At 44.0% G+C, this 27,323-nt stretch overlaps 1 protein-coding gene across 2 annotated transcripts; it reads right to left on the bottom strand.

The window, feature by feature from the left end:
- Nucleotides 1–81: 81 nt before the first annotated feature.
- Nucleotides 82–27,323, bottom strand: GSS (glutathione synthetase). Of its 2 annotated transcripts, none has more exons than XM_019826615.2 (13): nucleotides 27,204–27,323; nucleotides 24,353–24,487; nucleotides 18,582–18,727; nucleotides 15,658–15,733; nucleotides 15,227–15,366; nucleotides 14,430–14,546; nucleotides 9,659–9,739; nucleotides 9,479–9,556; nucleotides 7,105–7,171; nucleotides 3,705–3,899; nucleotides 3,219–3,300; nucleotides 1,612–1,801; nucleotides 82–1,038 (listed from the first exon to the last, which is right to left on the bottom strand). In XM_019826615.2, exons 2-13 carry the CDS (start codon nucleotides 24,479–24,481, stop codon nucleotides 939–941), a joined length of 1,401 nt encoding a protein of 466 aa, XP_019682174.2. In that variant the 5' UTR covers nucleotides 24,482–24,487; nucleotides 27,204–27,323; the 3' UTR covers nucleotides 82–938. The 2 variants fall into 2 exon arrangements, with proteins under 2 accessions (XP_019682174.2, XP_006929886.2); XM_006929824.3 differs by having other exon boundaries at nucleotides 82–630.

The following is a 27,323-nucleotide window of genomic DNA, read 5'->3' as shown; positions in this document are numbered from 1 at the left end:
CATTTCCCCTGTTCTAATCCACTTTAAGTGTGCTGACCCAGATTATAGCTCCTCCCCCTCTCAAATGTATAAACCAAGGAATCACAGAATCAACAACATAGTTTTATTTAAGGCAGAGGCAGGGAAAGGCTATGCCCCTTCACTGCCCCTCTCCTACCTCTCAGTCCTATCCTAGGTCAGACACTGGAACCTGCTGAAAAGGCTGATGAGGAGCTGACAGGCGGTTGACAGGGTTATGGACCCTTACCTCAGATCAGCTTCCTTTCAGCTATACCCACACTCTGAGGATTTAGGGGCCTGTAGATCTCACCTAAGGGAAACAGCTTTTCTGGTCCTCAGATGAGAGAGCTGGAGAAAGGACCCAGCATTCACCCTTCCCTGAACAGAAGAGACCAGCCTTCCCAAGGTACAGGGAGGGAAGACCCTCAGAGGGGCTAGGTGAGGAATGACAAGTATGAGGGATAGAAGGTCTCTTGAGCAAAATCTGGGCAGGCTTGGCTGTGCCCTCACACAGGGTATGGGTTGTCCAGGACTGCCACTCCTGCTGCCACTCCACCATCTGCATGCTCAATGGCTTTGGTTCGAAGCAGATGTCCCACATGCTTGTTCATCACAAGTGTCTTTCCCTGCCTATAGAAAGGGGGACAGAAGACACACCACTCCATTACCAAGACTCAGCCCCACAGCCAAATCCTTCCCTGGTCCCACGTGAGCAGTGTATGAGTGACTGACTACACCCAAGAAAGTGCTAGGATTTTATAATCAGATCTGGGTTTGCATTGTTTTGGGGAAATTATTAGCTCTGTGCCTTTGAGCAAGTTACTCAGCCTTTCTCAATATCAGTTTCCTCAATTTAAAATAGAGATAATACCTCTCACTTTGCAAGATGGTCACGAGGATTAAATAAAGCAGGAAAAGCACTTAGCATGATGCCAGGCTCACATTTCATGTTCTGTAGCTGTAAGTTTCCTTCTCTCCCTCTCTGTCAAGATGGCTATGGTGGTAGTTGGGTTTGGGGGAACATGGCAGGCAGAGATGCTGTTAAGTGGTTAGAGGGAAGGCTCAGGTCAGTAGCATGGTAGGATCTGATATTCCTACTTTGCTTGATCTTAGATTGCATATTTTGCAGGAAGCGGTTTAAGGGACCAGGAACTATTCCTTAAAAATTCCCAAGTGGTCTTCTCTTCCTGTTTCTTTAGTGCTCACATCCAAACCAGGGGCCACTCAGTCTTTCAGAGCCAACTGATTATCCTCTAGCTGGCCCACCCCACCTTTCTCCAGAACCCCTGGTGGCCTGGAAACTGGACCCAAATTCTCTTCTTCCCTGGGGTCTCCTTCTAGTCTAGGGTTACTTTCTCATCCTTCTTGATACTACTTGGAACTTCCTTTATGGCTGCAAAGTACTTGTCATCTGGGCTTCATTTGATAGCCCTGTGGGTGGGCAGGTTTTGGGTCCTTGGCCTCATTTACTAGATAAGGAAACAGGTAACATGGCTAGGGACTCGCAGAGCTGGGACTGAAGCCCAGGATTCTTGCTCCCTGTCCAATTCTCCTCCCCAGGCTCACTTGGCTGACTGTCTGGCAAGGAGAAGACCCTCTTGACTGGCTCACCTGACATAGACTCCAAAGATCCCCAGCTCTGAGATGCACTGGACCACTCGGACAGGGCTGCCAGGCCGTAGCAGACAATTTCCAAAAGGCTCAGGTTCTATCTTCTCCATGAGGATGTAGGACGCCCTCTCCTCGCTGTCTTTCAGGTGCTCCAGGGCCTGCACCATCTCCTCCCCATATAGGTTATTACCTGCAATAACACTGGCCAGTCACCCTCGAGCCTCTGCCTACCTTCTCCACTCTGTGCCCCCATTTCTGTGGTCAAGGCAGCAGCCTCAGTTTCTAACTCCAGCTCAGTGAAGCCAGGGCAGGCCTGGCTCCCAAGAAGGGAATGTCACTTTAATAGGAGAGCCCTTTCTCACATAAGCAAACACACCTCACCACAGCCTCCTGCCTTGGTTCTCCTACTTGTCTATGGTTTTCCTTCTCAGCCTCCCTAACTGGCTCCTGCTCCTCTTCAATGTTGGAATTACCAAGGAATCCACCTGCCACCCTGTTCTCTCCTCCATGAACACACTCCCCCCCCCACCCCAAGGGAGATTTCTAAGGCTCCATCTATATTGTATGACTTGTTAACTCCCAAATCTTCAACTTAAGCTCCCTGTTCTTGACATTGCAGGGATACCCCATGGGCTCCCAAAACAAACTCAGCATGTCCAAAGAGAACTCATTACTTCTGTCTTGAACCTGCTCTTCCTGGATCTTCCTGCTCCCAATAGGTGAAAGGCATCCTGACTCATATTTAACTCCTCCTTCTCCATTACCTGTCAATAACTCAGACGTGTCTCTTTAGTCTGTACTCTTACAATGTCATAGCCCTAGCCCAGGCCTCTACATTGCTCTTCTGGACAATTATACCAGCCTCCTCTGTGATGTCTGTTGCCAGTGTCTCCCCTCATCCAGGACATACTTTACCATGGCTGAAACATGGATCCTGGATCAGATGTGTATCCCTTTCCTCCTTAAATCTCTCTAATGGATTCCCATTACCCTTAGGATAAAATCCAACTTCCTACATATTTTTAATGGTCTCTATAATCATGTCCCAAACCATCTTTTCCAGCCCAAATCCCTGCCTCCTCCCATTTCTCATGCTGTACTCCAGTCTTACCAGTATTCATTAATCTCCAAATGTACCACACTTCCATGGACCAGTGCCTCTCCTTGAGGCTATTCCTTCTGTATGGAATACTCTCCCTCCTTTTCCACCTAGTAAACTCCTACCTATCCCTTAAGACCAAGATCAAAACTCATTTCTTCTGGGTCTGTGGACAGACATGATCCCTGCCCTCAAGGAGTTCAAACCAGGCAGGAAGATATCCAACCTCCTGATATGCCCTACCCCGCTTCCCCACAATCTGGTCACAGGCATCTCAGACTAAACTTGTACAAACCCTCCAGTTACAGTTAATCAGGTCCCTCTGTGCTCAATATCACTTGATCACAGGGTCTTCTGGGACTTGTCCAAGGTGAAGGCCTGTGTCAGTTCATCCTATGTCCCCTAGAGCCTGGGACTGTGCCCATAGCAAGTGTGAGTCAGCATTGGTAACAGCCTTCTAGCTCACTTCCCTTCCACTGAGCAGCCCTACCAAGGGGGAACCACCTACCTCCACCCTCTCTCTGGGGCTTTAGCACGAACTGGCTAGGGGCAGCAAGGGCCTCAGTAATGGCCTGGTCCCCTTCTTCACCCTGGCAGGAGGCAAGAAAGCAGTTACCAGCAGTCTTAAACCAGGGGCAGGAGCTGCGGTCCTGCTGGTTGTGCAGAGCAGCATCAGAGGAATAACAGGAGTGAGCCTAGATGCTACTATCTGGATGTCACCCCCAACAAACCCCTGAAGGCAGCAAGTACAATGAAAACAAGCTTTCTCTGGCAACAGTTCAGGGCTCCACAGTAGGAGGCATGGAAAACACATATAGATATTCCCCAATTCTTGCTGTCCTCCTCAGCTCCTTCCTCTTTCCACCTCTTATCTCGATCTCTACCTTTGTTGAGGGAGCTTACAATGGACTCCAGCCTACTACCAGCTCCAGCCTCCCCAGTACATTGAATTCTGGGTTCCTGCTGTGGTGGAAGAAAGAGGCAGCCCACACACCATGTCCAGTGAGTAGAGGCCAGCAAATGTGGCACGGAGGCGGGCCACAGTCTCAGGCTGGCCAGGGAGCAACATCTCCAGCACACCCATTCTGCTCAGCTCCTGCTGCACCTTCTTTGTCCCAGCCAGCTGGGTGGCAATATCTGGGCACTTGATAGCACATGACCTCTCCAGCAGCAGGCGTGCTTCCCAGTTCTGCAGAGGGAAGAAAACAAAAGTAATTCTACTTCATTTCACTTTGGCTGACTTTTACTGAGCATCCATCAGATGCCAGGTATCATGCTTTCTTTCTTCACATTCATCACCTCCCAGGGTCATTGCATCTCTTTGTAAGGCAGATGTGGATTCTTCCAATATGTAGGATTCTTGCCCTCAGGGAGGGCACAGTTTAGCACAATGGTACATGACTATAATTAAAAGGGAAATAACAAGGTAAGGGCATAGAAAAGTAGATGAAGAGGTTTGAAAGAGGTGAGACACTTGTGTATGAGCTCAGCTTCCTACTGTACTTCAAATAAAATCCAAACTCCTTACCAAAGCTCACAAGACCCTGCAGGATCTGCCTCCTGTCCCCCTTTCAACCATGTCAATTTCATGACCTCCCTGCATCCCACTCTCATAGTCCAGCCATACAGGCCGGTCAGTCCTCAAACACACAGATGTCACTCCACCTCAGGGCCTTAGCATTTGCTGCTTTCCCCTCTGCCTGAAAGTCTTTTCCTTTTGGCTTTTCCAGTGGATGATTAGATCCTTCTCATTCTTAGGTCTCAGCTCAAACCACCCTATTTAATGTGGGTTTTTCATAATTCTCTTATCTTTTCACTCTATTATTTTTTAAATTATTATTACTATTTTTTTAGTATTTATTTATTTCTTGGGAGAGAGAGAGACAGAGTGCAAGCAGGGGAGGGGCAGAGAGAGAGGGAGACACAGAATCCAAAGCAGGCTCCAGGCTCTGAGCTGTCAGCACAGAGCCTGACGCGGGGCTTGAACCCACGAGTGCGGGATCATGACCTGGGCTGAAGTCGGACGCCTAACTGACTGAGCCACCCAGCTGCCCCTTCACTCTATTATTTTATTCAAAGAGCTTCCCTCAACTAGAAAAAAATTTTTTCTGTTTTTTCTTACTTTCTGATGACCATCTCCTTGACCAAAATGTGAGCTCCAGCACTTGTCTTGTTTCTTTTGTATCCCCACTGTCTGACACAGTGCTCGGTAATTATTTGTTATTGTTGTTTAGTGAAGTGAAATTTGAGTAGTCAGGTAGGGTCTGACAGGTCAATAGGGAAGACACTCAGATTAGCAGAATAATTAGCAAAAGCCTGCAAGTGGGTAATCATAGGATGAATGGTCTGATGTGCTAAGAGTTAAGTGTGTGAGAGGCAGGTAAACAGCAGAGGTCCCCATTCTCAGACACTGGGGGATAACCTGTCCTTGAACTCCAGACCACATCAAACTGACCACAGCAGGATAAAGGCTAAGGCCTAAGGAGCAACATCCACAACCACCCATGCTGTCCTCCCTTTGATACACTGTCCACCTGCAGCATATTTGCCTGGTCTTTACCAAGAATCTCACCTTTGATGTTCCAGGCAGTTACTGGTGCCCAGAACATCAGAGATAAACCCAGAGAAGTACTCCATTTTGTTAAAAGCAGGGAAGCAAAATTCAGAGATGAGCAGGGGCATTCCCAACATCAACTAACAAGTCACTAAGCTTTGCAGATTTATCTTCAAATTCTAAACCTTGTGTGAGTTTCTCAATTCCCTAAATATGTCCTCCTCCTTATGCACAGACTTATTTCCCTGTTAGCTCAATCTCTTTTTAAAGGTTTTTTTTTTTTTTTTTTTTTTTTTTTGCCCCTTCCTGGAGCCTGGATCCCCCAAATCCCCTGTCCTGGAGCCTGGATCCATTTTCCCCATGGACAGTTTTGTCTTTTTCTAGTCAGCAAGTTTCCACCACTCCTAACCACTTTCTAGAGAAAAGGACCTTCTACAGAGCTTCCACCTCTATGGAACTGTTGGGTTCCTTATTCAGCTGGGTCTTAGGGAAAATCCTATATTCAAAAAATTAAAGATCTGGAAGGAGCTCCCTCATGTTTTGAGTATAGTTTCCTCAGCTTACAGAAATTGAGCCCATAAAGGGTCAGAAACCTGTCCATGGTCACACACAGGTAAAGCCAAAGGCTCATGACCCCAGGCATACTGATCATGGTATTTCCTAACTTATTTCTCTCAAGTGAAAGCAGGGCTTCTTAGCTTCTCCATACTATGGATTAGGGGCAGGTGGAGAACAATATGTTGGATATGCTAGTGGACCAAGAATCAGAAAGCCTGGGAACTCCCTGTGAGATCTTAGACAAGCCCCTGAATCTCTCCAAATCTTAGTCTCTCCGTCTGTATAATGGTGATAATTATATACCTCACACAGTGGTTGTAAAGATAAAATGAAATAATGGATGTGGAAAGTAATTTTGAAACTACATGGTAGGATAGCAAGATAAGGTGGTATCATCATTACTGTCATTAACATGAATGGACAGAAAAACTTTCTAACACAGATAAAAGAGAAGTAAGAGTTGGCAGGAAGGAGCTGGTCAGTGGTATGGTGGAACTGGTTTGCATTAGCTACCCAGAGCTGATTGTACCCATCTCTGGGTTCAGAAATGTTAAGTAGGTCGGGGGCACCTGGCTGGCTCAGTCCATAGAACCTAAGACTATTGATCTCAGGGTTGTAGGTTTGAGCCTCATGTTGGGTACAGAGATTACTTAAAAATAAAAACTTTAAGGAAAAAAACAAATGTTCTTGCTGAAGCAGTGAAAAAAAGAAAAGTTGGGTAACTTGAAATCGGCCATGATGGGAGTATACCATAGAAATCAGCAAATGCTACAAACTGGGGCTTTCCCCCTTAAAAAGATGACTGTTGAACATTTGCCAGGGAGCTTCTGGGTGGGTCAGTCAGTTGAGCATCCAACATTGGCTCAGGTCATGACCTCACAGTTCCTGGGTTCAAGTCTCACGTAGGCCCTGTGCTAACAGCTCAGAGGCTCGAGCATGCTTTGGATTCTGAGTCTCCCTCTCTTTCTGCCCCTCTGCCGCTCACTGTCTCTCTCAAAAATAAACAAACGTTAAAAAAACATTCCAGTATATCCGTAGAAACAATGTGAATGGCTGAAGCAACATAGATACCTGAGGATTCAGAGTCTAGAAGACAGTGTGTAGAGAGTGACAGATAGTAAAAAGCTTGTGGGAGAATAAGAGGTTCCAGCAGTAAGTTCCCTGAGGAAGAACTGAGGGCAGGGCCCAGGGAAAAACCCAGGTTATTGTGATGCCTGAGCTGGGTCTCCAAGGAATGATTTTGGGTCCTAGGAGGCAGAGAATAGTCTAACAGAATACCAACCTGTACACTGTACTGACTCGGCATGTAGCCATCCCGGAAATAAACCACAGCAACTTCCTGGCCATCCCTAGAACACAGAATGGAGAATGCTGCTATGTTAAATTATAACTAATAGAGTGATTCAGTATATTTCACAGTGCATCCAAATGAGTTTGTCCTCTTTGAAAGCCAGACCACACAGGCTGCCGAATCAGGGGTTCACTGGAAGCAATGAAAGTAGATATACCCATACCACTACTTCTTCTACTAAAAACATGAAGGTATGCAGTGAAGAATGCTTTAGAATATTCTAGATCTAGAGTCATTGTAGGAAGCCCTCAGGGAAGCAAGAAAGCAACCAGAATCAAATCAGATAAATTAAAAAAAACATTTTTTTTAAATGTTTGTTTATTTTCGAGAGAGGCAGGGAGACAGAGCACAAGTGGGGGAGGGGCAGACAGAGAGGGAGACACAGAATCCAAAGCAGGCTCCAGGCTCTGAGCTGTCAGCACAGAGCCCAATGTGGGGCTTGAACCCATAAGCTGAGCCACCTGGACACCCCAAGATAAATTTTTTTTTAAGTGGGCTAAAAATTACTGAGCCTCAGAATCATACTGCCATGCCTACCAAAACACCTTGCATTATACTACTTAAGGGCAGCCTGGGTGGCTCAGTTAAGCGTCCAACTTCGGCTCAGGTCATGATCTCATGGTTCATGAGGTCGAGCCCCTTGTCAGGTTCTGTGCTGACAGCTCAGAGCCTGGAGCCTGCTTCAGATTCTGTGTCTCCCTCTCTCTCTGCCCCTCCCCCACTCGTGCTCTGTCTCTCTCTCTCTCTCAAAAATAAACATTAAAAAAAAAAAGTAGCTGAAACCAGGCTGAGATTTTTTGAAATGGTAGGCGTAAGGGTGCAGAGATGCAAAATTGAGTCTAGTTAAGACACAGACTTTTTATTTATTTTTAATTTATTTTTTTTATATGAAATTTATTGTCAAATTGGTTTTCATACAACACCCAGTGCTCATCCCAACAGGTGCCCGAGACTGTCTTTTTAAAGACCTTCCCCTTTCTTTGGCTTATTTGATACTGTCTGGAAAGTAAATTAATGACTTTGTTATGATAAAAGCACATTTTGAGAAAAGTGGTACTATGAAATTTCATGGAGGTTCTTTTTTTTTTTTTTAATGTTTATTCATTTAACATCTTTGAGAGAGAGAGAGACAGAATGTGAGTGGGTAAGGGGCACAGAGAGAGGGAGACACAGAATCCAAAGCAGACTCCAGGCTCTGAGCTGTCAGCACAGAGCCTGATGCGGGGCTCGAATTCACGAACTGTGAGATCATGACCTGAGCTGAAGTTGGATGCTTAAGTGACTGAGCCACCTAGGGGCCTTTCAATGGAGGTCCTTAATTTTAAGAATCACAGATTAGGGGCATGTGGGTGGCTCAATCAGTTAAGCATCTGACTCTTGATTTCGGCTCATGTCATGATCTCAGTTTGTGAACTTGAGCCCTGCATCAGGCTCTGTGCTGATAGCACAGAGCCTGCTTGGGCTTCTCTGTCTCCCTCTCCCTCTGCCCCTCCCCTGCTCACACTCTCTCTCAAAAATAAATAAAACATTTAAAAAGAAGAAGAAGAAGAAGAAGAAGAATCACAAATTAAAAAAAAAAAAAAACCTATAAAATTCCAGGTCTAAATATGTGTGTTGCAAACAATGCTACCCAACTAAGTGGTACTAAAGTCACTTGGTGGAAGCCCCCTGCAGGGGAGCACAAGGCCTGGCGTGGAACACAAACCCAGGCCCCATTATGTCTTGCCTAAGCTCAGAGAGCAGCTCCCAGATCAATCACAGAATGAGCAAGCTATTCCTCTTCCTCCCTGACTGCTCAGCCCAACTGTCCAGGCCTGATAGCTACCAAGAGGGGCAAGAAAGCTTTTAGGAGTCCAGGGACATATGAAAACCAGGGTTATTTTAAGAAGGCCCTTATCAAGAATGTTGGTAGCTCTGGGGTGCCTGGGTGGCTTAATCAGCTAAGGATCCGACTCTTGGTTTCAGCTCAGGTCATGATCCCAGGGGTCATGGGATTGAGCCCTGTGTTGGGCTCTGTGCTGAGTGTGGAATCTGCTTAGGATTCTCTCTCTCCTTCTGTCCCTTTCCCCCATTTGCACTTTCTCTCTAAAAAAAAAGAAAGAAAAAGGTCAATAGCTCTTATACAACCTTTTAGAAGCAGAATATGACCAAGCCTTCTCCAGACTTTCCTGAGATGATGGGTATTTTGCCCCTAAAATTCAGAGAGAAGGAAGCAAGCCATCACATCTCCTAGAAGAAAGGAATCCTGGGGGAAATGGGTAGCAGAATAAGTTTCCTAAAGTAGTAATGCTCCCTGAACACTTACATAAACAGCCTTCGGTCTTGGTCTAGAGACCCCTTTTCAGAGACATCTTCAAACCTTCGACGGATTACGTGGATATTCCTGGGAAAGATGGGCAAAGGTTAGAGGTAATGGATGCTCTGTTCTGAGTAGTTCTTCACAAGCCTAAGGCCATTATCTGGAGGTCTCCCCTCCTTTACTTACTGGGCTAGTAGCTCATTCTCTATAGCACGCTGGTCAAATATGTTCCTTTCCTTCTCTTGAGCAATCAGTAGCACCAGAGCACTGGGGAGAGAGTGAGCACAGTTGGCTGAAGTGACTACAAAGCTTGTCCTCCCTCCATCCAACAACCTTCAGGAGAACATACCTTCCCTGAAAGAGCAGATATTCTCTCAAATCAGAAAGGTCTCAGGCGATACCTGAGGCTCTAACACATTATTTCCTGAAATTAGGAAACTTGAAAAAATGGAGATGTCTCTGTTCCTTCTCCAGTAGGTAGATAAAATATTGTAATGATGTTAATTTTCTATGCAAATTAAAACTCAGATTTAAAATCTCAAAAACCCAAGACGACCTTTTCTTAAAACTTAATGATTTTAAAATCTTTCTGGAAGAATAAACAGATGAAAGTACTGAAGAATATTTTATAGAATAATGTGTGGGGTTGGAGGCTAATGACCCTATTACTAGACTGTAAAGCATATAATAAAGGAGTGTGTGGTTCTTGCATGATACATTATAATAGTCAATGGAAATCCTACAGAACCCTATAGAGCCATCCATAAATAAGGAATTATCTCTTGGGGCCTCCCACCATTACTGTGATCTACACAGGGACACATTTGGTCCCATAGTATTAATGGTATCATTGAGGCTTACCTGACCTCTTTCTTTCTGCTATCAACATAATTCTTAAAGAAGGAGGAGCTCAAGGACAAGGAAAAAGTTAATGCCAGGAACTGTCTGTTTGGCTACCTGAGGGACAAGGCTTTAGATTCAGACATGAATTCTAAGCTTACTAGCTATATGACTTTTGGCAAGTTATTCCACCTCTCTGAGCCCTCAGTTTGGAGTACCAAACTCCATTTTTGCTGTAGCCGTATTGCTCTTCGCCCATAGCTTCTTGCTAAGACTCTTGGGTGGCCAGATTTGGGCTTAGGAATCTAAGTGTGGATTCCTTCCTCCTGTAACTGGCCTCTGGTCTGTTTGTCTCTGCTTTTCTCTGCCTCAGCTGAACCTCTTGGACTACATTCTGCCTGACTCCTTTCCACTTAGCTGAAATACAGGTCCTAGTATGCCTCCTCTCTTGGCTTGCCTGAAATCTCTTGAGGGTCAGACATGACATTAAGCTGAGTCTTAGCTTTGAGTTGGGTTTCTGAGAGACAAGCTAGAAATGGTGCTTTCGTAAGCCATCTTGCCCTGAGACACCCAAGGGCCAATGGCCTTGCTTTTCATATTGTAGCCTGATTTGCTCTCCTCATGGGTGGGAAGGTGGCACCTGGCCCAGGCTGGCCTACCTCCAAAAAGAGGCAGAGGAGGGAGGCTGGAAGCTGTAGGTTAAAGTGGAACCGCATTCCCTGGTTAAGTCAGCCTGTCCTCTGCCAAATAATCACAGCCAGACTCAGAAAACATATTCTACCTCCTCCTGCCTTCAGTTCTGAACAGTATTTTGGGAACAGGACTAGGAAAGTGTCAGCTAAGGAAGGTGAAGTGGCAGTAATGTGCTGGCTGGGAGTGAGGACTCCGGATAACAGCTCCCAACATTTTATACCAAGAATCCTTCTTTCTTATCCCTACTCATTCTAACCACAGTCACTATATTTTGAAAGAGTTTGAATAAATGTCTAAATTGGAATCATAATTCATTTTCCATGCTTTTTTAAAAATCTAAAAAATTATGAGATAACCGATGAAAAATTCATCTGTTCTATCAGTGCTTGAGCCTGAGTTTTTTGATCTATACTATGGGACCATGCCTCTTGGAGGCAGAACAGTATGGTAGAAAGAATGCAGGCTTTAAAGGCAGATAGACGTGAATTCTAAACTTACTAGCTGTGTGACTTTTGGCAAGTTATTCCTCCTCTCTGACCCCTCAGTCTTCCCTTCAGTAAAATGAAACTAGTACTCCTTAAATGGTAGCTGCCATTATTACTATTATTATTATTACCACTACTACTACTATTGGAAGTACCACATAATGATCCTGAGGGGGTGGTGGTGGTGGTGGTGGTGTTCTTGTTGTTGTTTTTAGTCTTTCAAGTTTTTAAATTCCGGTTAGTTAACATTAGTTTCAGGTGTAGAATCTAGTGATTCATCACTTACACACAACACCCAATGCTCATCACGTTAAGTTCTCTGCTTAATGCCCTTCCGCCATTCAGCCCATCCTCCCACTCCCCCACCCCCACTTCTCCTCCAGTAATCCTCAGTTTGTTCTCTGTAGTTAAGAGTCTGGTTTGCCTCTCTTCCCAACCCACCCCACCCCCACCATGTTCATCTGTTTTATTTCTTAAATATGAGTGAAATCATATGGTATTTGTATTTCTCTGACTTATTTCCCTAGCATAATACTCTCTAGCTCCATCCACATTGTTGCAAAGGGCAAGATTTCATTCCTTTTGATGACTGAGTAATATATTTTATATATATATATATATATATATATATACACACATATATACATATATATACATATATACATACACACACACACACACACACACACACCACATCTTTATCCATTCATCAGTCAATGAACATTAGGGCTCTTTCAATAATTTGGCTATTATTGATAATGCTGCTATAAGCATCAGGGGCATTTATCCCTTCAAATCATTATTTTTATATCCTTTGGGTAAATACCTAGTAGTGCAACTTTTTGAGGAACCTCCATACTGTTTTCCAGAGTGGCTGCACCAGTTTGCATTCCTACCAACAACGTAAGAGGGTTCCCTTTTCTTCACATCCTCGCCAACATCTGTTGTTTCCTGTATTGTAAATTTTAGCCATTCTGACAGGTGTGAGGTGATATATCATTGTAGGTTTGATTTATATTTCCCTGATGATGAGTGATATTAAGCATCTCTTCATGTGTCTGTTAGCCATCTGGATGTCTTCTTTGGAAAAATGTGTATTCATGTCTTCTCATTTTTAAACTGGATTATTTATTTTTTGGGTGTTGAGTTTTATTAAGTTCTTTATATATTTTGGATACTAACCCTTTATCAGATATGTCATTTGCAAATATCTTCTCCCATACCAAAGGTTGCCTTTTAGTTTTGCTGATTTTTTCCTTCACTGTGCAGAAGATTTTTATTTTGATGAGGTCCCAATAGTTTATTTTTGCTTTTGTTTCCCTTGCCTCTGGAGACATAGCTAGTAAGACTTGCTATGGCCATTGTCAATGAGGTTACTGCCTATGTTATCCTCTATATTTTGATGGTTTCCTGTCCCACATTTAGGTCTTTCATCCATTTTGAATTTATTTTTGTGTGTGGTGTAAGAAAGTGGTCCAGTTTCATTCTTTTGCATGTTGCTATCTAGTTTTCCCAATGCCATTTGTTAAAGAGACTGTCTTTTTTCCATTCCTCACCAGATTTTTTAAAGCATTTTTCAAGGCCATGAGATTTCATTTAATTCTCACTACCACCCTTTTAGGTTTTATTATTATCATCCCCCTTTTACAAACTGCTGCTCAGAGAAAAGAACTGTCTTAGCGAAGGTCATATGCTAGGTCAGCAGAAATGCCTATTTGACTTTCAAAATGAGAAGCCAGTCCCAGCTCAGGCACCCCATAGTTCCTACCCACCAGTGCCTAGTTCTAGGCACCCTGGGTGGAGAAACCCTCTGCAACATTTTTTTCATCAGTAGTTCCCCAGCTGACCCTTTCCTGGCTTCAGTCTCTTAAAAAACACTTAACCAAGAGTTAACTATTCATCTTATGCCTTCTAAATATTCAGAGTCCGAAGTTTCTTGAGTCTTAGTGAGGCTTAGCAAGCCCAGAGAGGCTCTCTTAGAGGCAATAAAGTGATTAAGGTTGCAGATTCTAGAGGGAGTGGACTATGGGCTCTACCACCAACCATCTGACCTTGAGCCATTCACTTCTCTGAACCAGTTTCCTCATCTGTAAAATGGGGGGAGTTGGGTGGTATCTACCTTGAAATATTTCATATGAGGATTTAATAAGATCCTACGTGTAGAGCGCTTAGCACAAAGTGTGGCACCAGTCAGTGCTCATTAACGGTTAACTATTAAAGCTATGTAAACATTGCAGTAACTATTGGTACAGTGCCGCCCCCTATATATACAGAAGTCACTTACCTGGCATCTTTACACATCTGGAACATGGTTGAAAATAGGAAGGAAGCAAAAAATGCCTCTAGGCAATTACAACAGACACCACAAAATCACTAAGTCAAAGCTTATGCATTTACTTATCAAAGAGGCCCTCACACTCATTAGATGGTACATGACAACCCAGACCACTTGCTTTCCCAAACCATAGCAAATCAGAAAGGAGGTACAGGGATGGGAATGGAGGATTCCAAATTAAAGCACACTGACAGCAGTAGGAAGTAAGAACTGATAGTAGGGAGACAGGAAAACTGGGAAGAAAAGGAATAAGAACTTAAAGCCTAACAGTTGGGGCCATTAGTGCAGGCAGACAGCCTCACATGCCTCTGAGTCTAGACAGCACCTCTGTATTACATCAAGATACAATCACTAACAGTAATGCAATCATTAACAGATAATTGTGACCTCTAGCCAACAACAAGATTAAATTATAGTCTGTGTCTCTTATTTAAGAAGGAAGCCCAGAAACCCCTTTAAGTCTGGTACTTAAAAGTGTAAGCTTCTATTTCCAGGAAAAAAAAATCCCTCATTTTCTAAAGATGTCAGGGGAAGAAGTTGCTTTGCACTGCACCCACGAATGCTGAATCTAAAGCAGGATTCTACCATTCTTTCACCCCCTTACTTGGCTGAGCCGTAGAGCTCCCAGGCCTTGGTGATCCCCTGGGCCAGTCCCTTGCTGGGATTATTGGAGAGGATCTTGGCAGCTTCTTTGGTCTTACTCAGGACACTGAGAACATGTCTGTTGGAAGAGATGTCTTATTCAGTAATTGGATGGATCTAGAAGACCCCTCTCTGCCTGTGACTCACAGATCCTTACAGGAACATCACTTGGAGAATTAGCTGAACACTAAAAAGCATCTTATCATCATGCTTCTCAGGCCTGAATATACGGGGCCACCCAAACCCTGGCTCTGTGTATATGCCCAGAGCCCCAAGACCCTGTGTTTCTACTCTATACCAGCCTCCCTATGATCTGGAACGCCTTTCCCTGAGCACCAGTGCTTGCTATCTGGAATCCTGCTGCCAACCATCTGTAATCACAGCAACCTGGAACATCACTGCTGGCTGGAAATGGTTGCTACTAGGGTCAAGCCTTCCAATGGGAAGCCACTGATCCCTCTCTGCCATGGATTCTGACCTCTCTTCAGGCCATCCAAGCTCTTTCTCACTCAGGTACTGTTTCTTCAAGCTGGAATACTACTTTATACAATGAGGGAGCAAGACTAGATGAACAATGAGGTCCCTTCTCTCCTTGACATACTAAGACCTAATTACAAGTGGAAACTGCTACAGGAGAAACACATGACCCAGGGCCTGGGAAGAAATACTTGGAATTGGAGATCCCTGTTCCTGCCTGTGACTGTAGGCCTATTAGGCTTTCACCCCACCAGTGTGCCCAGTGTTGCCCAGGGGACCCACCGGTGCACAGCTGGGGTACGGGAGGCCAGGCCCCCAAAGCTGGCAGAGATGGTGTTGATTTCAATCTGTTTCAGGACTGGGGAGCCATCTGCATTGCGCTGGAACATGTAGTCTGAGCGGTTCAGGCCCAGGAACACAGTCTGTGGGGAAAACTGAAGGCTGAGTACATTTGCCCAGGGCTGATTGAGGGCCTAGCCACAGAACAGACAGGTAACATGAATTCTACATAGAGATCAGAGTTGCAGGCTAATGCTCCAAAACCTAGTGGAATCATTCTTTTGGTCATCCCAGGATTGGTCACTGATGTACAAACCTAGTGGAGACCAACAAGAGGCAGATTTCCATGAGCTCAGGGCCTGGGCCAGTTTCTTCTGGTAAAAAAAAAAAGGGAGGGACAGGTCCTAGATTGGGGTGGAGTGGGGACTGGTTACCTGAGCAATGCCTTCTTTCAGGACTTGCTTGTAGATGTTAAAGAGGCGAGCAGTGAAGTTGTCCCTTTTGATGGTGCTGGAGGAGGAAATAGAGCATTTTCTAGGCTAAATGGGATCTTAAAGATCAAATAGTTCTACTCTCATCCATTGCCTCCTGAATCTTTCAGTCTGCTGACCCAAACTTGAACAGCCACATCAACCTGATAGACAATAGTGGTTTAGAATTCAGGTCTAGAGCCAGATAACCTGGGTTCAAATCCCGGCTCTACCACTCACCACTAGGCAACCTTAGAGAATTATTTCACTGTGTGTCTCAGTTTGCTCATCTGTAAAAAATAAAAATGAAAGATGAAGAGGAAAATAATTTTACTTCTATCATAGAGTTGTGGTGAAGGGTAAATGAGATATTATATGTACAGAACTGAGCATAGTGTCTGGTCCTGAGAGAAACTAAGAAATGTCATGTGGTAAAACCATTCCATCTTTGAATATCTCTGATGGTTGGTAAACCTTCTGGTCGACATAACATTAACTCTCCATAGCTTCTCCTACACTCTGGGACTTCCAAGGACAAGTCTTTTCCACCTCTTATACAGCAACTCTCAGAGATTAAAAGACAGCAGTTATGCTCTGTGCACCAAAGCATTCTTCTGACTCAAGCTAAATATCCTTTTTGTTTTTCTTCAGCCAGTCCTCATATGATATGATTTCCTCAGGGCAACCTTCCCTATCTGGATCAGATCCTCCTGCCATGTGCTCTCAGAACACTGTGGACCAGTACAGATTAGTTTTAAGTTTCTGTTTTATTTCTGTGATAATTAATGTCACCTCTCCTATTTGCCTATAAACCACATGAGGGTAGAGACTTTGTCTGTGGTAGCTCATCATCATGGCCCAGTGTGCTGCTGTGACATGTTATATGAAGTAGAAGTCCATCCAGTGTGGAAGAGGCACCCACAGGTAACTAACACCACATTTGTTGTCTGTCAAGATTCAGGGCAGTCTCTACATCCCTGCTCAAGCCTAACTCACTCTCCTCACTTGTTATAGGGACCCCACTGAGCCCATGTAGCTCAGGCCTGCCCTGCAGTTCCTCTGTTCCCCAGCCAGCTCTTTCATGAGGCCTTTCCCAGCCCTTGGTGAGGAGAGTCCCCAGCTGGGCTTCAGCCTCCAAGAAAATTGAGACACATTTTTGCTTTACTGAAGAGGTGTGGCCCTTCAACCTAGGTCCCAGGCTGCTATTCTAGCACATGTGATACTAGGGCTCTATTCCCGTACAAGCTAGGGTTTGTGTGTATCTCAGAGGACAGAGAAACAGGGAAGGCAAGGTTGCAGACATGGACTGCAGGAAAGGTCTCCACATAATTGCATCTTTAGGGCAAAGGTCATAAATCAGGTTGCTCATACATTCTGCAATCTAGAACCAGAGGTACAAAAGCCAGGCCCACCCCGAAAAAGACCTGGGTGGAAGGTGCTGGTAGGGTTTGTACATTCATAACTCATTGCATTTTTAGTTTCAAGTCAATGGTTTCCAAATTTCTTACCATTATGATCCCTTCCCATATTCACCTTCACACCAACGTGCACATTTTTAAAAAATTGTATCTCTGGGGTGGCTGGCTGGCTCAGTCAGTGGAGCATGCAACTCTTGGTCTCGTGGTTTTGAGTTCAAGCCCCATGTTGGGTGTAGAGATTACTTAAAGATAAAATCTTAAAAAAAATGTTTTGTCTCTAACAAAATAATTGTTTTCTTTTGAAAAATTAATCAGACATGCAAGTATGTATGTCTAGTCTGTTTATGTACACACACACACACACACACACACACACACACATTTATTTATTTAATTCTAAAAGAATTTGGGGCGCCTGCGTGGCTCAGTCAGTTGAGCATCCGACTTCAGCTCAGGTCATGATCTCGTGGTCTGTGAGTCTGAGCCCCGCGTTGGGCTCTGTGCTGGCAGCTCAGAGCCTGGAGCCTGCTTCGGAATCTGTGTCTCCCTCTCTCTCTGCCCCTCCCTCACTCATGCTGTCTCTCTCTGTCAAAAATAAACATTAAAAATTTTTTTAAAAATAAAGAATTTAATTCTAAAGTAAAGAGAGGGGCCTGGGTGGCTCAGTCAGTTGAGTGTCCAACTTTGGCTCATGTTATGAGTTCGAGCTCTGTCATGAGTTCATGTCATGGCTCATGTCATGAGTTCGAGCTGACAGCTTAGAGCCTGGAACCTGCTTCGAGTTCTGTATGTGTCTCTCTCTGCTCCTCCCCCACTCAGACTCTGTCTCTCTGTCTCTCTCTCTCAAAAATGAATAAACATTAGAAAAAAAATTGAAAGTAAAGAAATTTCCCTTGTCCCAGGGCCTGAAGATAAAAAAAGGATTAAGGGAGAAGAGACAGAGCGGTGGATGGGGTGAACCATTTCAGGAGTTCTGTATCCTCATGCCCTGGGTGGGGCCCAGTCTACCCCCCCATCTCACCCAGAGATAAGAGGGCTGAGGAAAAGAAGTTAGAAATCTGACTTTAAACCCAGTAATCTCCTTTGCCCTTTATTTTCCCTAAAACAATGCTGACATTCCCTAATTCCAAATAGAAATCTCAGTCATCAAAGCAAGGGGCCATGGATCAGAGAATCACATAATGTGATTGGAAGAGATCTTAGATTTACGCCAACATCCCTACATTACAGATGAAGAAATTGAGGCACAGAGAAAGAAAGGAATTTGCTTGCAGCCATATAAATGAGGATTAGAGCCAGGATTAAAAGCCAGCCCTCTTGACTTCTGTTCTACTACTTTTGTTTTTTCTGGGGGGTACCTGTCCCCAACCCCACCAAGTCAGCTGCCAGAGCAACATCTCATGGCTCCTCAGTCTTCCAGTCCCTTGGGTTCCAGCAACTCCCGGCCCCTATTGCCCCATCACCCAGTACCTGGAGAGAGTCTGCTCCAGAAAGGCTGCATTCTGGCTGACAGCATCCACCAGCATGTTAAAGTCCATCTGCACAGCATAGGCCTGCTCCAGCAGGGCACTGGGGACCAGTGAAGGGAAGAGCGTGAATGGGGCATAGCTTACCACCTGATCAAGGAGAAAGAGCGGGCAGGGGTAGAACACCTGTGAATGGGCTGTTTTCTTGTAAACATAACCCCATGAAAAGTGTAACCTACATTTATTGACACACAAACTGCCGAATAGTGGTTACCTCTGTGAAGGGAGGGAGAAAACAGGATGATGAAGGGGTATAAAGGGAACTTTCAGACTCTGTAATATTTTATCTTTTTACATTAAAAAAAAAAAAAAAACAGAAGCAAAACAGCCAAAACAAATAAACAAAACCACAAAAAATTGAGCACTTACTGTGTACAAGGCACTGTTTTAAATACCTTACATAGATGCGTCATTTAACTCTGTGAGGCAGATACTATTATTATCTGTTCTTTTTTTTAATGTTTTATTTACTTTTGAGAGACAGAGCACGAGCAGGGGAAGGGCAGAGAAAAAGGGAGACAGAATCAGAAGCGGGCTCCAGCTGAGCTATCAGCACAGAACCTGATGCAGGGCTTGAACCCACAAAGAGTGAGATCATGACCTGAGCCGTAGTTGGACACTTAACCAAGTGAGCCACCCAGGCACCCCTATTATTATCTATTCTTAATAAATAGATAAAGGGAATTGAGTCTCAGATTAAGTAACATGTCCAAAATTATATAAAGCTGTTACATGGCACTGTGATTTGAACCAAGGTGGTTAGTAAACAACACACACACACACACACACACACACACACACACACACACACACACACAGCTCCTAGCCAGGGTCCTAAACCCAGGATCCTCGTGCCAGGAGCTCCCACCCCAGCCCCCTTGCCTTCTGGTTGGGGCAGAGGGAGAGTCCTGCTGGTAGGGCTGTATCAGAAGTGATCTCTGACCCCCAGAGTAGAAGTTAGGAGTGGTTTCTCCCCAGTGTTGGAGACAGTGACTCGGGTTGCCAGACCTGGAGTTAGGCTGCATTCTGAGTTCTTTGAACTTTGGCAGAACCAGGAAACCCAAATACCCATCTGGAACACTATTTCTAGAAGGGGATAATGCATTTGGAGATTCACAACAACAAATGAACTAGAATTTGGGTAGGAGATGATAAAATGACCTTGTGACTTATATTATGATGTATTCCTGAGTTTAACCTCTGAGTTAATATCAATTTGCCATTATCATAGTATGAGTTTATGACATTAGAACTTGGCATTTATATATTTAAAAATATTTTTTGAACAGATAATACAAACAAATGATACAAAATTCAAGAGACAGAAGGATACATAGTGAAAAGTATGTCTCATTCCCTGATGACCCAATTCTCCTCCCCAGAAGCAAATTGTATACTAGTGTCTCACATGTCCTTTAGACTATATGTATATATACATTTTTCTTTTTTTACACACACAGAAGCACATGGTACATATATTGTTCTGTCCTTTGCTTTATAAATATTTCAGAGACATTTCCATATATGTTCAAATAGATCTCATTCTTTTTAATGCCTGTAGAGTATTCCATTCTTTGGATATAAAATTATTAATTCAAGTTTTCTTTTTTTTTTTTAAGTGTATTTGCTTATTTTGAGAGAGAGAGAGAGAGAGAAAGAGTACAAGTGGGGGAAGGCCAGAGAGAGGGAATCCCAAGTAGGCTCCACACTAACAGCACAGAGCCCAATGTGGGACTTGAGCTCATGAACCATGAAATTGTGACCTGAGCCAAAACCAAGAGTTGGACACTTAACTGATTGAGCCACCCAGGCACCCCTGAATCTAGCTTTCTGTTATGAACATATAGGTGGTGTGCTCCCCCCACCCCATTACAATCAATGCTTCAATCAATATCCTAGAGTATATATTCTAGGTATTTTGTGTGTGAAAAAGTCCATAAATTATAAATTTATAAAAATGGAAATGTCAGATAATTAGAGTAAATCCACTTAAAATTTTCATAGATAGTTCCCAAATTACCTTCCTCAAAATCTCAGAAGACAAAAGTGAGGAAGGATATTTGTGAGAATAAGGTTTTTTCAGCTTGAAGCTTTTCTGTGTTAGGCTGGGAATTACTGCAGATTATATAGGGGGTGACCTAATACCCTGAGTGCATGTGTGATGACAATAAGGGCATTCCTTGGCTTTAAAACTTAGAACTCTGCTTCTTCCAACAAGTCTCATTTGGCCTGAAAAACTCCCAAAGGCTTTTCCTAGTAAGACTTCCCTCTGCCTCTGTCCCCATGACTCATTATGCCCACTTGAATTTGGGATCCATAGTATACAGCTGTTCTCCACTGTGTATAGGCCAAAGGCTGAAACACAGTCTTTTAACTTTTTATGGAGACACAGGCACAGAGTAATAGTCTTCTACTCTGAGAAAAACGGTAGCATGTGCATGACAATAAAAGATCTCCTTCATAGTCAAAGAAACAAAGAGTGATGGGAAGAAGAGCTCCTATTTCACCTGAGGGGCCAGGTTTTTTTTATTTCATGAAAAAAACCCCAAACAAACATTGGGCCTCACATTTTAAAGACACTGGTGAAAAAAACTGTTAACAATGCTTGTCTCTGGGGAAAGAAACAGTGGCTAGAGGGAGGAGACTTATTCTACACTGAATTCCCTTTAAATTTTGTAGCCTGTTCATGTTTTTTTTTTTTTTGTTTGTTTGTTTTTTAATTAACTCCCTAAATCTGCAGGAACCAGCTATTAATTCTGCACTTGGTTTGTCACCCCTACCTACAGGATAAAGTTCATGTTCCTCTTCCTCCCAGTATCCAAAGCCTCTTGATTATCTGACTTCGACCTGTCTTCTGTCCCATATTCAGCTGCATTCTCTTGAACATTTTGTGCCTTTTCCTATTTTAGACCCTCTGTTATGCTGTTCTTTTCTATTTATTTTTTAAGATCTAGTTCAAATACAACTGATGAGTTGCTCCTTCGTCTAGGTGTCCCATACAGTTTCCTGAGAGAGGCAGTAAAGAATGGAAGTTCAGAGCATGAAGTCAGGTGGCAAACTCTTTGGGTTTGAATTCTGGCTTTGCCAATTACACAACCATTTGAATGACCTCAGGCAAGTTACTTTACCTTTCTGGGCCTTGGTTTCCTCATCTCTGTTGTGAAATTTAAACGAGTTAGTGATTTCAAGCTGTTAGAATAGTGCCTGGCACATAGTCAGTAATAAACAGTAGCTAATATTGTGCAGCAGGCTATCTATGTTTCCTCATAGAACTGACATTTAATTTTGTCTTGTGGCACATTCTCCAACTAGACCATGTGCTTTAGTGGCCAGAGTCTCTGGCTGACTCACTTGTGTCCTCGGTGCCTAGAATGGCCTGGCATAAAACAGGCACCTGACAAAGATTTGGACTGAAATCTCTTTCTCTTTCTCACATCCATACACATACACATATTTCCTGTCTTTTTTCTTTTTGATGTTTATTTATTTATTTATTGAGACAGAGAGAGCAAGCATGAGTGGTGGAAGGGCAGAGAGAGATAGAGACAGAGAGAATTCCAAGCAGGCTCTACACTGTCAGCGCAGAGCCTGACATGGACCTTCAATCCACAAACCCAACAGTGAGATCATAAGCTGAGCCAAAATCAAGAGTCGGACGCCTAACTGAGCCACCCAGGTGCCCCATTTCCTGTCTTTTTTCTCTGAATTGGGAATCTCACTGAGGACTATGTCTTTTCTAGGCTCCATTAACTTCCAGAAAGACCAAGTGTTGGACCTTCACACAATACCTATTGATTAATAGAACAAAAAAGTCTTGGAGGGGAAAATGCTTAATCCTGGGTTCAAACAGTTCACATAATGTAAAGTTCACAAAGCAAGCAATTATATTCCCAGAGCCAGAGGCAGACCTTCCACAATGTCAGCCTACCTTAGGTAACAGCCATTCTCATTCACTCAGGCCTCAGCAAATATTTATGAGTCTGGACTCTCCACCAGGCCCTTAACTTAGTAAAAAAAAAAGATGGTGGCAGCTCTTTAGTTACTCATATGGATTGTCACAAGGTATACTAGTAAGTAAAAAGAAAAAAGCAAGGCACAAAAGAGTTTGTCTAGGATGCTTCTTTGTGTAAACAGTGGGAAAAAGGAATATATACTTTTTTTGTTATGAGTAAACTATAGTAAACTATATGAAAGAATAAACAAAAACACTAAAACACAGCTTGTCTTCAGGTCAGGAGAACCGGATGGCTAGGGAATATAGAAGAGAGGGTTAAACTCTAAACTCTTTGTCCTTTGAATTTTGAACTATGACAATGTCTTACCAGTCACAAAACAAAAACTTTTTTTTTTTTTTTTTTAAGGATGAGACTTTTAAAAAATGTGGTTTGGACTTAGCATTTCTACTTTTAAAAGCATCAACCCTACAGAAGTACCCAAACAGGCGTGTATGTAGCTGTTCCCTATAATGCTGTTTATAATCATAAAACATTAGAAATCAGGGGTACCTGGGTGGCTCAGTCAGTTAAGTGTCCAAGTCTTGATTTCGACTGAGGTCATGATCTGACCGTTCATGGGTTGAAGCCCCTCATCAGGTTCTGCGCTGACAATGCAGAGCCTGCCTGGGATTCTCTCTCTCCCCCTCTCTCTGCCCCACCCCTGCTCAAGCTCTCTCTCTCTCTCAAATAAATAAACTTAAAAAAAAAAAAGGGCATTAAAAAAACATGTTAAAAATCACCTAAATAGAGGAAAGTTAAAATGTGATTCATCTATATATGGAACACTGTATCAGAATGAAGCTAATCCTAATGGAGGGAGTTGTAAAGAGTTCAACCTCAGATTGTTAAATGAAAAACAAAAACACGATCACAAAATAATCTGCATGATCTGTGTGATCCAATTTGTGTTTTAGAAAACCATACATTTTGGGGCACCTGGCTGGCTCAGTTGGAAGAGCATGTGACTCTTGATCTGAGGGTCATGGGTTTGAGCCCCACATTAGATGTGGAGGTTACTTTAAAAAAAAAAAACTTAAAAGGGGCACCTGGGTGGCTCAGTCGGTAAGCGTCCAACTTCAGCTCAGGTCATGATCTCACAATTCGTGAGTTCGAGTCCCCCGTCGGGCTCTGTGCTGACGGCTTGGAGCCTGGAGCCTGCTTCAGATTCTGGGTCGCCCTCTCTTTCTGCTCCTCCCCCACTCACACTCTCTCAAAAATAAAAACATTTAAAAAAAAACTTAAAAGAAAATCATATATTTCTTTATATACACATATATGTATATAAATGCACAGAGAAGGATGTACACAGACCAGTTGTACAGATATACTCCCCCTCTGCAGTGTGATTAGGTAGTCTTAAAAAATAATAGCTCACTGGACAAAGTGTTTCACATGAATTATCTTCTCATTCTCTTACCAACTTGAAGAGGCAGGTCCCATTATTATCCCTTTTTTATTCTATGAAGAAACTGCAGCTTGAGAGAGGTTATGTAACTTATCTAAGTCATACTAGAAACCCCAGACTTAAATTTTATGATTACTCTCAGCAGGCTTTTTACATATATCTAGAGATCAGTTTTAGTTATTGACAAAGATAAAATAAAGCAATAAAGATGTCTCGACCTAAAGGAGCTGCTTTTAGCCTGGCAGGGACCAGAAAGTGAGCATTAGGATCCAGAGCAGTGTCGTCAGTGCTTGTGAGGAGGGGTCAGGGGCTTACATCGGAGGAACTGGGCTCCTGCAAGGTCCTCAGCAGCACTCCCTCAGCCAGGGCCCGGTCCACAGCCTGCCGTGCCAGCTCCTCCAGCTGCTGCTCATCCTGCAAGAGGCTCCCCCAGCAGGTAGCCATCCCAACCTGCAACAGGAGAGGGGAATGATTGGTGATGGGTTGCCTGGGGCCCACCCAGAAACCAATGAAACTGGCAGTGTGGTACAGGGGAGTGAACACTGGATGGCAGCTCTCAACTTCCATGAGTGCAAAATGGAAAGCCTGACAAAGCATTTCCACTGCCACTCTCTTGGTTCCTAATACAATGATGGCATTATTCTTACAGTAAGGAAGTGGAATCTCAGACTGGTAAAACCTGGATTTGAACCCAGGTCTCGGGACTCCCAGCCCAGGCCTTTTACATTGGAGAAAGAGGCACTAATGTCATATGTGATTGGGGCAAGTTCCTTCCCCTCACAGAGTTGCAGATTCTCTACCTGTGAAACAAGGGGTATGAGGTAGACCAGTGGTTTCCAAATCTGGCTAAATATTCTGGGGAGCCTGGTAAAGAATACAGATTCCTGGGCTCCACTCAGAGATTCTCATGCAAGAGGTCTGATGAGTGGAGGGAAGGGCTGAAGCTCTGTATTTTTAACAAATTTAAAATCACTGCAAGAAAGTATTAATTCCCCTTCTAGCTCCAACAACCCAGGTCAGCAAATCTCAAATTATGTGGGGGGTGGGGGTAGGAGGATCCCTTTGTAGAATACTATGAAATGCAGATAAGGTGAACTCCTCCCTCACACTAAGCAGAAGCAAGCTCATTAGCAGGACATGATTACATTCCCTATATGGACATCTATCATCACAGCAGCAAGACAAAATATTTTTGAGAAATCACATTAGCAGAATAGAAATAACTGAAACCCAAGTGCCCAATGTAATAGGATGAGGAGTCCAACTGGCTGCCCAGAGACACACAGATATGAACCAATTAACACCTTGATACTAATTTTGCAGCAGGCCTCAGGGATTTAAGAAGATCTGAATAAAAATCTGGAAACACCAGTTATTAATTTTGGTTTGCCCTACTGTCATTTGATTTTAGGAAAAGAATATGGCTACCCAGCTCAGCTGTCCCCAGAAAGGGAGCTAGAGAACAAGTAACAAACTAGAGAACAACATTCAGTTCCATCTCCTTCCCCTTATAGCAAAATTGGTGCGAAACCAATTATGAAAGTCTGTTGGCCTCAGCACAACGTTTTCAAAGAATGACGATGTAATTTCAAGAGGATCCTAACAACATTTCTGTCCAATGAGACACAGATAAGGGCTCTACAACTATAGAGTCATAGTAGAGCCCTGGAGTCAGTCAGATATGGGTTTGAGCCCATAATATTACCTCCTTCATAAATAAGGTCCCCATGTGAATTAAATGAGAAAAATCTGTGTGTAGTTCCTCAGCAGGGTTTGTAGCTCTATACATGGGAGCTTCTTTTTGGCTATACCCACTTTACAGGTGGAAGACTTGTCAGAAGGTCACACAGCAGGCTGGTGGCAGAGCCAGGACAAGAACCTATGACTGACAATAGAGCAATGGAACCCTCCATTAGCCCCCATCTCTTAACATCTCTGGGATTCCAGCATCTCTGCCTGCGGTTGGGCTTTTGTCTACTTGGTAAACACTGAATGGCATCTACTGCCACGCCCTTGACTAAGTACTGAGGATACAAAGAGATAAAACATAAAGATAATCACTATGTAAAGTGCTGATTGGGCCCTTTGTTTTTCTCATTCTATAGTCTCAACCCTGTGGCTTTGTTTGTTTTGCTGAGGACATTCAAATCTCTACTTTCACAGTGGTGCTTTCCTGACTTCCAAACTGTAATAACCAACTGCTTACTGGGAGTCTCCACAGAACCAGAATAGAATTTGTCATCTCCCCACAAATCTGCTCCTCCTCTGATGAACCCCACTCAGGCACTCAAGCCTTGTACACACTTCTCTCCAACACCCCAGTCTCCCCAAATCCTGTAGTTTTTATTAAATACAGATTGCTTTGAATTCCTCTATTTGTCTCCACCTCCACTGTCAGATGCCTGTTCCAGCTACCATCATCTCCCTGGGTGCTAAACAGACTCAAGAGTGAGATTATCCCCAGTAACCAAGATACACAAGCCTCTCTCCAGCTCCCAGGCTTGGCACGTGCTGTAGTCTCTTTTTGGAACACTCCCCACCACTCCTGACCAGCGTTCACGTGTGTGTTTCAGAAGCTGTCCCTGTTCTCCGCCCAGGGCTTCTACAGCCCGTTAGTTGCCCCTGTACCATAGGAATTGTTGTGTATCTTGGTCACTTCTCTACCTCCAGCACCTACTACTGTATTCAATGAATGTTAAATGAATGGATGATGAATGAAAGACTGGGGCCAGATCTTAAAATGCCCACAAGAAAACCCAGTCGGACTTTATCCTGAGGGCGAGGCCAGTGTCTGCATGAGGCTCGGGGTATAAACACCCGTCTCCTGCCCAGGCTTGCCCAACTTCATGGGCCCGTTCACTCCCATTCTAGACAAAGTTTGGTTCTAATCGCTCCCAGTTTCTTTCTTTTTTTAATTCCGGCTCTGGCTCACTGGCACGGTGTCCCCGACACCTGCCCGATCTGGAATCAGGAGATCTGGGAAATCTGGGATCCACAATCACCAGCCCAACCCCCTCAATGGTCACCAGTTTCCCCTTCCCTGCAAAGGGCATGAGCTGCAACATCTCCTAGCCTTCAGGATTCCAATAGCTGGCCAGAACCCTCCCTCACATCCTCCCGAAGAAGCTTGGCCCTTGCCGGCCGCCGTTGCCTTTCCCCAACCTACTGGTTCGTCGTCCCGCCGCGCACGGTACTCAAGCCCCTCGCGCTGTAACCCAAGGTCTAGGGGGCGGGGCCTCGATGCGACCCAACGCGTTTGCGCAGACCGCGCCAGTGGGGGTATAAA

The sequence above is a fragment of the Felis catus genome, chromosome A3 (genome assembly GCF_018350175.1).
Source record: "Felis catus isolate Fca126 chromosome A3, F.catus_Fca126_mat1.0, whole genome shotgun sequence".
Lineage (NCBI taxonomy): Eukaryota > Metazoa > Chordata > Mammalia > Carnivora > Felidae > Felis > Felis catus.
This window is presented reverse-complemented; position numbering and strand designations above follow the sequence as displayed.

Bases quoted from the DNA above. Each gene is read 5' to 3' on its own strand.
- GSS (XM_006929824.3), bottom strand. From the start codon at position 24,481: ATGGCTACCTGCTGGGGGAGCCTCTTGCAGGATGAGCAGCAGCTGGAG. The intron at 15,734-18,581 runs GTACTGGGTGAT...TTCCTCCTCCAG, and splicing joins CTGGAGCAGACTCTCTCCAG to CACCATCAAAAGGGACAACT. The intron at 9,740-14,429 runs GTAAGGGGGTGA...CTCTCTCCCCAG, and splicing joins GAGCTCTACGGCTCAGCCAA to TGCTCTGGTGCTACTGATTG.